This window comes from Cylas formicarius, unplaced genomic scaffold, assembly GCF_029955315.1.
Source record: "Cylas formicarius isolate icCylForm1 unplaced genomic scaffold, icCylForm1.1 PGA_scaffold_3__17_contigs__length_32017465, whole genome shotgun sequence".
NCBI lineage: Eukaryota > Metazoa > Arthropoda > Insecta > Coleoptera > Brentidae > Cylas > Cylas formicarius.
This window is the reverse complement of record NW_026844326.1, coordinates 9279607-9294859: the sequence shown is the minus strand read 5'-3', so window position 1 is coordinate 9294859 and position 15253 is coordinate 9279607. Positions and strand designations below refer to the sequence as shown.

The 15253-nt window shown below is 34.3% G+C and overlaps 1 protein-coding gene across 4 annotated transcripts in view; it reads right to left on the bottom strand.

The window, feature by feature from the left end:
* The window catches only part of LOC132699073 (NPC intracellular cholesterol transporter 1), a 45275-nt gene that overhangs the window by 12950 nt on the left and 17072 nt on the right, over positions 1-15253 (bottom strand). For 2 of the 4 annotated variants that reach the window (XM_060665540.1, XM_060665541.1), the window contains exons 4-9: positions 14251-14443; positions 14022-14120; positions 7553-7693; positions 5924-6011; positions 1762-1900; positions 1269-1705 (exon numbers count right to left, since the gene is read on the bottom strand). In XM_060665540.1, the coding sequence (XP_060521523.1) occupies positions 1269-1705; positions 1762-1900; positions 5924-6011; positions 7553-7693; positions 14022-14120; positions 14251-14443 (1097 nt within the window). The remainder of the gene's footprint in view (positions 1-1268; positions 1706-1761; positions 1901-5923; positions 6012-7552; positions 7694-14021; positions 14121-14250; positions 14444-15253) is intronic. The other 2 variants (XM_060665542.1, XM_060665543.1) reach the window with 2 other exon arrangements.

The following is a 15253-nucleotide window of genomic DNA, read 5'->3' as shown; positions in this document are numbered from 1 at the left end:
CCGCAAATAAAAAATATAATAAGTTAAAAAAAAAACTACACAAACAACTCCCAAATTATGAATTGCTTTTTCCCTATTATAGAGTTTTCGGACACTTTTGAAGGGAAACGACCCTTTCCAAAAAAGATAGACGAAAACCATATTAGCGTGGTTTGTTTCAAAAAAGTGTATTTTAAAAAAATTGAGGCAACTTCTTTACTAATTTTGAAATTTTAAAATTTTGTGTTTCTATCAAAACGTTTTCAATGCAAACTATAATTAAACAATTAGTTTAATAATTACCAACGGAAAAATAAGTTTTTTTATATTAGTGACCTTGAATGATTTTCAATCATTTACATTTTAAACAGGTATAGGTCTTTGATCGACAAGGCCATAATGTAGATAACAAGTGAATATTGTCAGATTGTGACGTGTGACTATAATTGTGATATGATTCACAAAAGTCGGAAAAAATCCAGAGGCGGCAAGTCAATTAATTAATAGTGATTAGTTTCAGACGATAAAAAATATTTTAGGCGCCATTAACAATAATCACAACACGAAGTTTAAAATACCAATAAAAACCTGACCGAACGAGCCTGGTAAAATCACTCTTATCTGATCGAAATCAGCAAGTGGTTATTGATGGAGCCCCTCAAAACAGCATCGGCATTAAATTCGGAGTACCTGAAGGTAGCATCCTGGGAGCTATTTATACTTGTCAATTTCATCGATCACTTACACATCTGAAAAACCATCTGTGTGTCGACGACACTAATCTCTATACGTCTTTTGATGACAACCATCGAATTAGAATTAGCTTTTATAACTGTGAAAATGATCCCTTCAAATTAATCCCATAGTTTGTTGAAATTTTGTTCAGGTTCAAAACTAATTTATTCCCGCAGACAATTGCTTATCGGGAGAAATCAAAAAACTTCTCTGCGACTCCTTGGTTTTATCTCATTTAAATCACTGCTTGGCCGTTTTTGGAGCCTTGTCTAAGGTATGGGATGTGAAGTCTCCCATCTTAAATGAAATGAAATAAAGTAATTCTCATTAATAACAAATGCAGTTTTTGGGATATTGTACTCTAATTCATATATGAAATATTAAAAAATTAACACAAACAATAACACAAATTTGTTTACTTGACAATAACAAATAATTCGTTTTTTTGTGTGTTTTGGTTTAATTTCTTCAGAAGCCTAATTATTGACTCGTGCAAACTATCGAATATGCTATACATTTGGAAAAGTAAATCTAAATCCATTCAATTGACTCACCCAACGCATTTCAAGAACGTATCCAAATAATTCAACTCGAAGCCGTCCGGATCGACGTCGGTCTCGTCAAACACCTCGACACTGTCCTGATAGTAACCCCATATACTTTGGACCGCGCACTGATCCAAAGTGGGGATGTCTTCGGCGTTTCTCAGCGGCGCGAAACAAATCCTTTCGAAACCGTGAGTGGTATTCGAGCCGATCGCTTTGATTCGCTGTTGAAGGGCCAGCACTTCCTTCAAAAACGTGTCGTTGAAGGCGGCGCCGAAAGTTACGTTGCCGTTCGATGTCGGATGAACGATGCTGGACATGTTCACGGCTCTTATGATAATCTGCTCCGTTCTATAGAAGGGGTTGAAATGCGAATCGAAATATTCGCGTTCTACGCGACTTCGTGACGTCGGCGAAGCCCACAATTCCACCGGATCGGTGGTTACCTAGAATATAACGTCAGAATAGAATCGAAATTCGAATCAACGGTAGCGCTTGGTACCTTCAATTGTTTTATACCGTGACCCAACGCGACCACGACACACCCGCCGACAAACAGCACCAGCCAGGGTTTTTCGGCGCAAAACGTGCCCCAAGCTTCGAAGACCTTTTGCAGGAAGGAGTCAGCGTTGGCACCCCACCTAAAATTGTTTTTAACTGTAAATTATTCGCGAGGGGCTTTTTGCAACGTTCGCTTTCTCAGCTTTTTTTCATTTAATTCTAGCTTTAGCTTCTCCATTTTGAAGTTCTTTTAGTTCAAAGATCGTAAGGCGCTAGTAATATTGTTGTTTAACCGTATTTGTAATGCATTCACTTGAAATAGGATTTATAGAGGCACATTCATCAAATTTAGCAGAAGTTCACATTTTTATGACAATGTTCTATTTTAATGAAAATAATGTGGCCGCACCGTTTCTACGTTCTAGTTATTTAATTAATTTAAGGGAAATTGTGTATCTCGCTATAGAATGTGCTGTAGTTTCAATATACAAAATTTGAAAAAAGAGGTAGCAACTTTTTTTTATTTTAAATTGTACTCTTTACATTTCTTGTAAATTTCGATACCCTCGACGATTGTTTTCTAAATTCATCTGACAACTTTTTTAAAAACATTTTAAATAATTTTGTTATAAATGTTAGGATGGATGTTTTCAAAGTTCTGGGAATTTAGCTATAATTTTGTATTATTTTGGTCAATATTGCAATGCAGCCTTTCAATATAATCTCCATTTAGATGTAAACATATCCCAATAAGAAGCCATCAAAACACTCGAAACAAATCGAAATAGAGCCAGGTGTAACACAAGGTTGCATATTATCACCACTCCTTTTCAACGCATACTTCGAATAGATTCTTCCCTGATCTTCATGAATGCAATTGTCGAATGTGGTCCAGAATACGGACTTGCAATAAACTCCACAATACGACTATTGTAAAAAGAGTAATGGAAGAATAGAAATTAAAAAAGCTAGTCCGTAGAAGGGATCTCACCAACTAGAATCATTAGAATTAAGGTTGTATAGAAGCATTCTAAAAACATCCAATGTTGTTATGAGAAGGAAAAACAAAGAAATGGAGATAATAGAAACAATTAAGACCAGAAAAGCACAGTACCTTGGACATATCACAAGTGGGATACACACGCGGGATACCATATGCCAGGCTTCAACTTATCGTACAGGGAAAGATCCCGGGAAACAAAAGTATAGTAAGAAGATCAATGATGATTGCCAACTTCCGCCTCGGAGATGGAATTTGAAAAAGAAGGAGGAAGCAATTCCCATGGCAAATAGTTCAAAACATGTTCCGTTCTTCTTTGTGGTCTTGTATTATTCTTTTGTACTAACGACCCTTACGCAACTTTTCAAGTCGTTTTTTACCAGTGCCTATCGCAGTAGTCCAGACAATAAATTGAAATAATATTCTGGTTTAATTGTAATACCTTTCGCTAGATAATTAAAAAACATCATTCCTTCGTAATCCCAGAATAAGTATTAACTTTCCAACAGAGAAACAGCCCTTGAGTGCCTTCTTCAGCGACTTTTGGTCTCAGGAATGAAATAAGAAATCCATATTTCGTCAGTGGTTAATTCGTTGTCAAATTTCTGACAGCTCTGACACCCCAACCTCAACCTTAGCCCTTTTTCTACTCAGACCATCTCTGAATATAGGCTTCTCCCATTTATGTCCAGTTTTCTCTATCATAAGTTTTTCCGAGTTCTCTATTCAATCTATTATCCTCAAGGTGTTCGTTGTGGCCTGTCCATCTCCATTTAAGTCTTGCTCTTTGCTTAATAGCATCCAGAGCACTGGTTCGATATCTTTCCTACTCCTATCATTTGTCTTTTCTAAGATACATTCGGTTTTTCTTATTCAGTCTAGATGTAGAGGGTCACGTTTGCGCAACATATGTCACGGCTGGAATAACGCGGGAGTTAAATACTTTTCTTGTTAATTGTAAAGGGAATTCACTAATTCTTCAAGACATGTGGCCCGGACCATTCTTATCCGTCTATTAATTTTAACGGTCTGGTTTTTCAGAAGACTTGACCTACACTAATTTTACGTAATTCCCAGTACTCTTTCAGTAACGACGTGCTTGGAAGCCCACTGCGTGGATAATATTCTAATGATGTGATATCCACCGACCCACGGCTTTTGGATTCTGCAAACCGACCAAATACTCCTTGCGGATATTTTTCTTTTTCAAAGAAACTTCCACAGGCTACTGTAATACTTTTTACAAAGCTTCTGAATTCTTGCTGCGTTGGTTTTTGTCGAGTCGAAATTGCTGACGTTTCGCCAATCATCCTGTTGACTTCTTCAGAGCTTGATTGAAACTGGCTCGTATTTTACTCTGTAACTGCTTATATATTGTTTGAGGAGGGGCGCTAATAAGGGGTATAAACACTGGAAGGTTGTGGTGAAGTGTATTTTTTGATGAAACGATTAATATCTTTAATGTGGAAATTATTAGAGAGAAGAGCAGAGGTAAGGTGTTTTAAGTCTGTTTTCAATGACTCAGGCTGAAATAGATTTACGGCTCTGTAAACAAGAGAGTTGATAACCGATGGTTTTTGGGCCGGATGGTGATGTGACCATGCACTAAGGTATCGGTCTGTGTGCGTAGGTTTTCTGTAAACACAATGACCCAATGTTAGGTCTGATTTTCTATTGATAAGAATATCTAAGAATGGCAGATTATTATTAGCTTCCAACTCAATGGTAAAACGTATGTTACGGTGTATCGAGTTTAAATGTCTAAGAAAATCTACTAGGGTTTCTTGACCATGAGGCCAAATAACAAAAGTATCATAGAAGTAGCGTTTCCATAATTTTGGTTTTAGATGGAAGGTGTCGAGAGCTTTCTTCTCAAAGGCTTCCATAAATATATTCGCGATGACTGGTGATAGTGGAGAATCCACAGCTGTTCCCGACGTTTGTTCAAACATTTGACCGTTACAAGAAAAATATGTTCAATTAAGATGAGAAGGTTTGGTTCCAGATTCTCGGATTTTAATATATCTGAAATTATGTCGAGGGTTTCAGGAATAGGAACTTTGGTGAAGAGGAATTCTAAGACGAAACTAACTAGAATATCTTGTTTATCTAATGTAATGCTTTTTAATTGTCCAAGACGTCAAAGACAAAATTCCATTTGAGATGCCAGGAGTTTGCAGCATTCCATGCATATGCGGGAAAGAATATATTGGAGAGACCGGACGAAAAATATCAACTAGGCTCAAAGAACACGCTGTTGCCGAACACACTCGTGAAACCGGGCATAAAATTTTATTCGATAAAACTAAAATCCTTGCATGTAATCAGTTCTTCTACCAACAAAGAATCCAAGAGTCTATAGAAATCTATAAACAACCTAACAATCGTAACCGCGACTCAGGTCTCTACCTGGCACCAATTTGGGAATCAGTCATCCGACGGTGTTTATACCCCTCATTAGCGTTCCCCTTCAAACAATATATAAGCAGGTACAGAGTAAAATACGAGCCACTTTCAATCAAGCTCTGAAGAAGCCAACAGGATGATTGACGAAACGTCAGCAATTTCGACTCAACAAAAAGGAATCCAGAAGCTTTATAAAAAGTACTCCTTGCGGACTAATAATTGCTAATGTTTTCACACCTTCCTCCCACAAAAAAAAATTATTGCTCTTCGAATATTTCCAGCGTTTTCCATGATTTCAAAAATAGCACTATGAAAATTGGAACTAAAACACTAGATAGTTGCAACATGTCAAAACATTGCCTATAACTTCTGCGGTATTTAATTATAGCAAAATTCGCAGAACTTTTGAAACATCCCGCGGAAATTATACCAGTTGTTTCAAATTTTCTTGAAATTGAAGCGCATCAACAATTTGAACAGTATGAACAATATATTATGTAATGGCTATATGTATCGATGTTATCATCAGAAATTTACAAACGGAAGGCACTTAACGGGAGATTTTTATGAATTATTTAATGACTCGCCACTTTTGGGTGATTACTATTGGTTCCACCTTTTTTTATAGAAATCATAATAAAATAATTAAAAACATTTTTTAATTAACGACATGTTGGTAACTTCATATAAGCAATTTTAATAGAAACTATGGATGGGTCATATCTGGCAAAAAATCACTTGGACCCAAACGAATTACCTTTCAATAAACGACGAACTTTCGTATTCGTCGGGCATTTTGTTGATCGAATGGGTATCCATTTCGTGGCCAGCTTCCGACGAGATACCTATGGGGAAAACGCATATATTGACGTAAGCTACCAAACAAGATGGATCAATACAATTGCCAGATCAGTGTGAAACTGCCAAATATGTACCTCGGGTTCTCAAACTATTTGACCAAGCCAAAATTATTTTTCGAGCGGGGAATTACGTTCGAGTTTATTAACAAACGCTTAAAAATACCAGTATACAGTCTCAACAACAGGAAATGCTTTGCGTTCTAAACACGAGTAATTAACCACCAATATTCTATACGAGTTAGTTACGCAAAAAAATGTCACCACTCCTCAGCCCCGTAAACCAAAAAATAATTCCCCCTTGAATTTGAATGACTGTATTAAACTTTATGAAAAAACAAATCAAATGGATGTAATGCACATTAGCGATATGTAGACGAAGTCTCATTTTGGGAACTCTTGCAGGATAGATTATATTTTTTCCGTCGAATCCAGGGGTGTTAAAAATCAAATTTAACGGACCCCCCATATTATAAAATCTCTCATTTCTGATATTTTTAAAACTATGCACCTTTTATGGCAAACTAAAATTAAATGCACAATTTAATAGTAGACCAAAACAATTTTTTATAAAAGGAAATAAAAATAAATGTCAAATATATCTTATCGAGTTTTGGTTTATAAAGCAGTTTATTTTCTTTTCTTTTTTTGGTAATTTTATTTAATTAACATTATGAAAAATATGGCATGCTAGTATGTATTATGCAGAGTAATGAAAATTTTGAAAAAGCTTTGGAATTACATTTCCAAAGATAAGTAAGCTTTTATGGCTTTGATAATCTCTACGATGATTATAAATTTGTTCTTGTTGTTTTGGGCATTTCGAATCGCCACAATACCAGCAACTGGCACCCAGAAAATCAGAGTTGATGGTGTCCCAAGTCACAACTCTAGACTCTTAAAGGCATTTCTTTAATATTAAATGGTACATTACTGTTATTCATGCTGTACTATTAAATTATGAATTCAGTTTTAAAAAAATTGTCATTTTCTATAAGGCTGTTTAACTACAACAAGATGAGTCGATAGTTTATTATTGATACTTGTCAATTGCAGATGGTATAAATATACTATATAAAAAATGTCTACACCACTGCGTTCTTAAATGGTCATACGAGATGAGACCATCTTTGGTTTTACGTAAAAATAGAGCTCTGTGGCGAAAACAAAGATACCAAGGAAAACTACCCAAAATGCGACATCTTGTACTCAAATAATCAAATCTTTACGTTGACATTCCCAAAAAAAGAGAAAAGATAAAAAAACGTAAAAGGGATTTAAAACAAAATTTTAAAACATGTTTAAAACAGTCAAACAAACTAAAAACACAAACAATGTTAACATTATTCGTGTTTCTCGGTTAATTTAAATTCCAAACGTTAGTAAAAAGCATTGGAAAAATTTGATTTCCATTTTCTTTCATGACAGTCATCAAATCGAATCGAAAAAATCGCGCTGGGTTTAAAAAGGCGCAACATAGAACAAGACCACAGAAATCAGACTTCTCCACGTGGAAATCTCCAACGTACTAGATCGTTTACTGCTCTGTAAGGGACTGTCCTCGCCCGCTTCGCCCAGAGCCACCTGAGATGAATGGCGCTCGGCCGAGGCCAAACGGCGCGCGACTGCCACCCTCATTTCCTCAGAAGTGTGCCCACTCACCATACCCACTGGAAAGAGATCCACAAAAAAACGTAGTCGTAACATGCAAACCGAAAATAACAACGTGCAAGCCGTTAGAGTTAGATGTAACCAATGACACGTTATATCCAAAGCAAAATACGACGGGTCGTAAATCCCAATCCCAGTTTTTGCTAATCCGCGCGATATGCACTCAACCTGTACGCGGTTATCGACGAGAGCTATTGAAAAGCGCCACTGTTCTAGATAGGTAAAAAAAAAAGACTATTCTTTTTATGAAAAATATAATATAGAGAATCTCAAACAGATTTTTTTTTAAATAACGTGAAATTTTTAAATTTAATTCTCTGTAAAAAAGGTGTGATTGGAAATTTTCATCACTACACACACTAAATGTTTTTTTGATTTAACTTTTTCATTTTAGAATGTTTTTACTAATAAACAACGCAATATACAAAAAAGGACAATATTGACTTTTAAAGGGAAATTAATGCCCTACAAAAAAGATCTTTTAACCCCTTTTAAGAGTTATTCACGAATAAAATGTTCACGAATAAAATGAATTCCTCGGTTATTTCGTTATTCGCCCGTTTTTTTTCCACTCACCGGATCAAATTGCTTTTGAAAATTATTTATTTACAATATTTTACACGTTTCTATAATGACATATATTAATATAGACAAATTCATTTGTTTCGCTTTTCATTAACTTTTTTAAAGGCTGCGATTTACGATTGCGAACGTCCACCGAGCAAAAATGACTGTTTTTTTGCAGTTTTACGAACTTTTTACTAATAGGTTACCTACGCTAAAAACAAAACCCTTACGCTCCCGTTATTTCTCACTTTTCATTGTTCTAAAAATAGAGAGGACAAGGGAGAAAAGTTATAGACACGAAACTCGTCTATATTAGCAAACAACATCATGTTAATGTCTAAAATGTTGTAGATAAATAATTTTCAAAGTAAAACAACAATGTTGTTATTTTAAAAAATATTTTAAGGGATTGTATTGGTTACATATAATAATATTCATCCACTGGGTGAAAAAATATGGAGAAAAGCGGAGAAAAAATCGTCGTGAATAACTTTAAAAAAAAATACTTTATGAAAACATATTAGGAGACCTGCTTTGCGAAGAAAATTTCGGCAGCTGCCCGTATACAAAGTAATATTAAGTGCGCGGAGAATTTAAAGTCTCGTAAAACTAAAGTCCTGTTTATATGGAAATTTTTTCAAGGCGTTGGTAATTTATCGGTGTGGTTGAAAATTAAATAGTAAGTACATGCTTTTGCGTTGCCCTAATATATAGAGACCGTCCCATTACTTATTAGTGGTTAAAAAATTGAAATTTAAAATGAAACCCAATTTACGAAAATTGAAATTCCGAAATTCCATTATTTATATTATTTTATTTTCTATTTATTATTTAACAAATATAAGAAATAGTAAAGACATAAGCTAGATCTACAAACTAAAAGCTTGTCTTGTTTCATAGGAACTGCCTGTCTAGTGAATTGTGCAGAAAAATTAACGCTACGAGTTTCGACGAGAGTAGTATTAAAAAAATCACAAGTACCCACTATAAAAAAAAGCTAAGGAGAATGCTTTAAGTGACAAGCATAATGGTAATGGTTGTCAGAAAAGATGACAAGTAATAAGCAATGGTGCAATAAAAAAGTGACACGGAAACAAAAATTAAACAAAAATCGGATATCAGTTAAATGGTAGTAAAGAAACAACAGTTAAAAGCTGTTTTCGATTTAATATGTAGTGACAGAAAACCTACTATGTGCATTGGTCCTGATAAGAATCCAATGCATTTTTTAATTGTATTGCACTTAATTTAATCTTTTTAATTTATTCTTTTTTTTTAATTTAAATATTCAGTATTCAATATCAGTAGTTATGCCACCGCGGATAAACAATTATTTTAATCAATTCAAATTATTCATCTACTCAGGTATGTTATATGTTTCAATATTGTTATTTGATAATAAATCTCTACTTTTTACTTGAAAAACAATTATATCAGGGTCAAAACGTTGAGAAAAATAGACAAATTTAAACACAAAATTAGAATTTAATATACAATCTTAATCCCAAACACCAACTAAAAGATTTTATTTAAGCTGAGCTTATTTGAGCTTCACAGGACAGTGGTAAAACCCATCCCAAGAGCCGTTTATTCTGCATTAAGTAGGTCTTGCCTGAGATGGACCGTAACGAATGCTACGGGGCATTTTCGAATAAGTAAAAGTGTTTATTTTAGCATTAGGTGATGTGTTAAGAGTTTATTCTAATATTCGTATATATCACGGCCGTACTTGACTGTGATCCTTCCAGTAAGTACGTATTTATGTACCTGATTCTCGAGCTTTGACCCCACGAGGCTGTTTTCACTGTTTTATCTTACACGTAAGTTTGAATATAATCACTCTTGTCTTGGATGCCTGTCGATTAACAACATTCTTCTTCTTTATTTTTGCGTTTTCTACATAGCTCTTCGATTTGTATACAACAGTCTTTTTTAAGACTAAAGATTATATTCAAGGTAGATAAATGCACGTCATAAGAATATTGATAAATATTTATTAGAACCTTAAAATTAAACATTTTTTTTAAGTTTCCTGTTTTTTAACACTTTAAAATGTGGAGAAAGTGGAATGAAGCAGACATGGAAACCACGCAGAATTTGAAGACGAGGTGGAGATGGTGGTCGAACCTAATGACAATTTAGAAGACGAACTACCTCAGCAAATAAAAGAAGGATCCATTTGTCTTCGGATGCTAAACAAATTGTTTTGAATGTTTACAATTTTATAAGAAATTCAGAAAGAGACGTATGAGCAGTAATAAAAACAAGTGACATGACCAAAGTTCCGAAGTCAACTGTAAGAAAAAATATTGCAAGTGGGATAGTCAAGAAGAAAACGACAGAAAATACTTCAAGAGTTTTTAAAGACCAACACGCAGATCTAATTAGGCGTATAATCTAGGACGCTTATAAAGTGAATAGTATACTCACCCTAAAAGCACTGCATAAAGAAGTACTGACAGGCTTAAACACTAGTTGTGCCAAAGAGTCGTTGCGTACTTTTTTGAAGAAAATGTATTTTCGGTTCCAAACAATTTATAATGGAACAGTAGCGACTGATACTTTATTATTATTATATTTAATATTTTGTATATTAATAATGATTCTATGTGGAAATGTAAATAAATAGAAAAAAGAAAAGAAATAGAACGTAATAAATTGTTACTTTGTACTAATTTTTTTATGTACATGTATCAAGAATTGCTCGGCGAGAAAAATTGAAAACATACTCATAACCCGCTTCTCAGTGTAGGTAGATAAATTCCTAGGACCGTAAGGGTCTGCTCGACAGGGTGTTCTTTAATCACGGGGTCGGTTGTAAAAGCACTATATTTCTGGTCGCAGTATACCTATGTAATAATTTTGTCAATCAAATATGACGGTACGCCACATTTAAAGGTATCATTAAAGAAATTAGTCGCATTCAACTATCTCCATTATATATATTCATTAGATTCACATTTTTTTTGTGCCCTGATTTAGCAAGTACACGATTTCCAACAAAGAATACGTAAACTTAATTTTGGACCAATGTGTTCCTTAAATATTAATTTATGGTCCAAAAATATACCCAAACCTAATTAATATATTAATAATATTAATCTTTAATTAGGTATATTAATACATTTTAAATGTGGCAAGGGTTTGCATGTGCGTTTGGAATGTGGCTGATAAGCTGTTACTGATGATTGCCGGGCCAGCTTTGTATTTTTTATAAGGTGATTGAAAATAACCCGAAACTGTCATGCTCGTCACTGGGTAAAACATATTGTAATCAATTTTGGCAGTGCTTTTTAACCGACCCTGCAAATTCACGGGCTCTCATCGATCACTTAAAATTAAACAAAGGCGCAGTTAACTTAAATTTTCGAGATACGTGTTATCTTAATTCCCGAGATTCGTCATGTGAGTTAGTGGACAATATATTTGAGTGATACAAAACAAATTCATAATAATTTTGCAAATGACTAACTGAGATAATTTTCTTTTGTACATCGCACACAGAAAATCATTAAAAATAGCGATAGCGGTTTTACCTGATTTGGTAACAATGACCTTTGCATTTTCAGCTGGGTACGGGAGGTTGACGTTTTGTTTACATTTAATCGCGAGGTAAAAAAAAATACAGGCCGCGTTATAAACGTGGCAAACTCCCAAGTGCTTAATTAAAAAGCTCACCAATTAAAAACATCTAAAAAACAAATGAAATGCACCGTGTATTGGGAAACGGTTTGAATTTCATTTTGGCGGAATTGAAGCGCAATTCAATAAAAATAGCGCCACGTATCCGCAAATTAAAATACGATGATGCGGATAAAGATCTCGAAAATTGTAAAGCTTGCAAGTACCTCAATTTTGGGATCAATAGTCAATTGACCTCCAAAAAAAATTCAGTACCATGTTACGTTTCATTTGTTATCGTAAAAGGCGTTATCATCAATAAAATGAGTCTAAACCGACAGGCAACATAAAAAACTTGCCTGGGAGACAACGGATTTTCTCTGATTTCTTTCCACCAATTACTTTCAATTAATATTTAGAAAAAACACTTGTAAAATCCCAAAATAATCAATGTCAAAATCCGACAATGATGGCAGTACAGCGCTGTGGGCAAATCTTTCAAATTGGCCAGCCACCGAACAATTATAAAACCCGGGCATATTCTAAATTCATAAAATTCCTGTCACCAATCAGTCTCTAATAATTAGAGCCCTAAATACAGTTTGAAATATATTTTTAGAATGTTGTGGATTAAATTGTTAGGTCAGCTTCTAGGTAAAATTTTATAAAAGTTTTTTTTAAGCTTTTTTTTAAGCCTCTAATAGTAGGAAATAGTATTTTTGTATATAAAGCAATATTTATGTTAATGTGAGGTTTACAAAGAATTGAGACTACCAAATGTAGTTTCAAGACTTTCCTGTTGCTTTCCTATGATTTTTTTTAAATTTATGAGGCTATTTTGGGGTACATTTTTAAAATATTATTAATATTTGCTTCATAAACGAAGAGCTCCGTACTGAATGCTACAAAGCAATCCTCGATTAAACTGAAAGTAATAATATTGAGCCAAACTTTCATCCCTTGTATTAACGATTGGTTAAGCATCTTACAGGTTATAAGTAAATTCTATCTTATTGTTTTAATGTATTACTTTTCATTTTAAACAGTTCGCCCATTTCAAGAAATTTACACATAAAAATATTTTTTTTAATCTGAATATAATTGGACCATTAAAAGTTTGGGTACTAGTGTTTCGGTCCGAAAATATTAAGCGTTTGTCAGGTTTCTTGGTTATAACGTCTTTGGTTATCTTTCAAAAAAACTGCAAAAAGTTATTCCAAATATTCAAATTCAATATGTAACATACATTCTATTGCCAAAAGGGCGGGAAATCAACTAGTTCACTATTAACAATTATTTGCCTATATTGGCAGCACGTTGTGTTCATTTCATCAATGACGCAGATTATTGACAGATTCACAATGCCGTTGATTCGCCAGTACGTTTGTCCATTAAGTCAGAGTAAATTTTAGATACCAACAATAAGCTAAATATGCATATAAGACTCTCGGACGCTTCTCAGAAACATTTGCTTGCAATTAAACCCTAAAAAATGTCAGTTGCTATTGCTGTAGGTAGAGAAAAACTGGGTATTCCCAACAAAGCTTGAAATTTGAAACTGGTAATGGGCGACGAGTTTGGATGAAAGAAATTCGGTGTCTACCTATGAAAAAAAGAAGACACATTCATAGTCTAGCACCAAACGTCCAGGAAATTTTTATAAAAAAAATGTAACCATGATGCTTATAGTCTGGTTTTAAGACAAAAATCCCACCACCACGTTTAGTTACCGGGCCTACACCTGTTATAATGAAGTACCAAGTAGCTTAAAACGTCTCAGTAGCTGTACATTTAACACGGAAATGGTCTCATCACTTTTGTAGAGTATGTTCTAATCTTTTGTGTTTTTTTAAAGCCTATCTAGCATGTAAGGCTGCAATAAGGCTACGCTAGATTAGGTTAAGTTGGGAAGCTAAGCTAAAACTTGGCCATACGTAATTTTGCGTTGCAATAAAGTCATTACTATTACTATTATTATCTAATGAATTTCACAACGACCTTCAAAGTTTCCGAGATCTCGTTCCGCACTGCAAGGTTAGTAGTTACTAGCCGAAATATATGCAATAACACCCATGTAAAACACATATTCACGAAAAGCGATGCATTCGCGCACACATACACAGACACTTAGGGATCTACCTTGATGAGAGTTTACCGTCCCATCCGCATTGTTTTCATTAACACCCGTTAATGGCTGAGTATAATGTATATCGTTCACTGTCATGAAGTCCGAAATACCTAGCCCAAGACGAATAAACGAATGAATGCCAAAAAAATAGCGCGAGAACATAAAGTGATATCGATTAATGAAAAAAAAATGATACCAAATAAATCGGGCAAAGCGTGACAAGTCACTAACGAGACTTACCCAGATTTCTTCCGGACGTGCACGCGCACACCCCTATTAGGAACATCAGCGAACCCACCACCCAAAGCACAACCATCAGAAATGAAAGGCCGTTAAATCCGGCTATGGTGAATGGCAGGGGCTTTGGCGGTTGGGGTGGCGGCACTGGACAACTGGCCTCGCAGTCTACACAGCTGCAAGCCGGTGTGGTTGCCTATTAAAATTCCGATTGATAAAACACTATCTAAAGCCCGGTAGATCCGATGCAATTTCTACATGTATTTCTGCATGCATTTCTTCTCGTTAATATTTCAAAGTGTCTACTAGCAAATTGCAAAAAATTACCAGCTAATTTTTCCCGAATTTGTGGGCGTAAATCGGTGCAAAGCGTTTGTTTTCATAAATTTATAGGTGTAACCTCTATTGGAAATGGTAATAATGCCGAAATCATGAAAGATTTAACAATTTAAATAATAATTTTATGAGATCTCAGTAAGCAGAAAACAAAGCAACTGTAGAACCTATTGTACACACACTTATTCCTTCATCGCAAGTCTAACAATTGTGGTAATAGACATTTTGTTTAAAAAACTGTAGGTATTGCAAAATATGACAAATAAAATTAAAAACTTTTATAGAGCAAGTCCATAAACAATTTGTTTAAAAAAACTGTATTTCAATATGTAACCTAAATTAGCTCTAAACGTAAGAGAAATAAGTTTTAGAGAATATATAAATTAATATAAGTAGTATAAATTGGATTTTATTCAGCATATCAAACTCACTTCTCTCGTTTCTAGTGTAGAGATTATGAATTTTTCACAAGTTATTATACGCGTCGTAAAAACATTTTTGCTTAGCCATTTGACACTAACAAATGGTTAAATGTATCGTTTATTGTATCGAAATTTAAAAAACAACCTTTAAAAACAAAATTCCACCTAAATAATCGAGTCCATTTTGCTTAATAAAAACATTGCATGTGTATAGAAAAGTAGACGAGTAGACCATCTAAATTTTATTA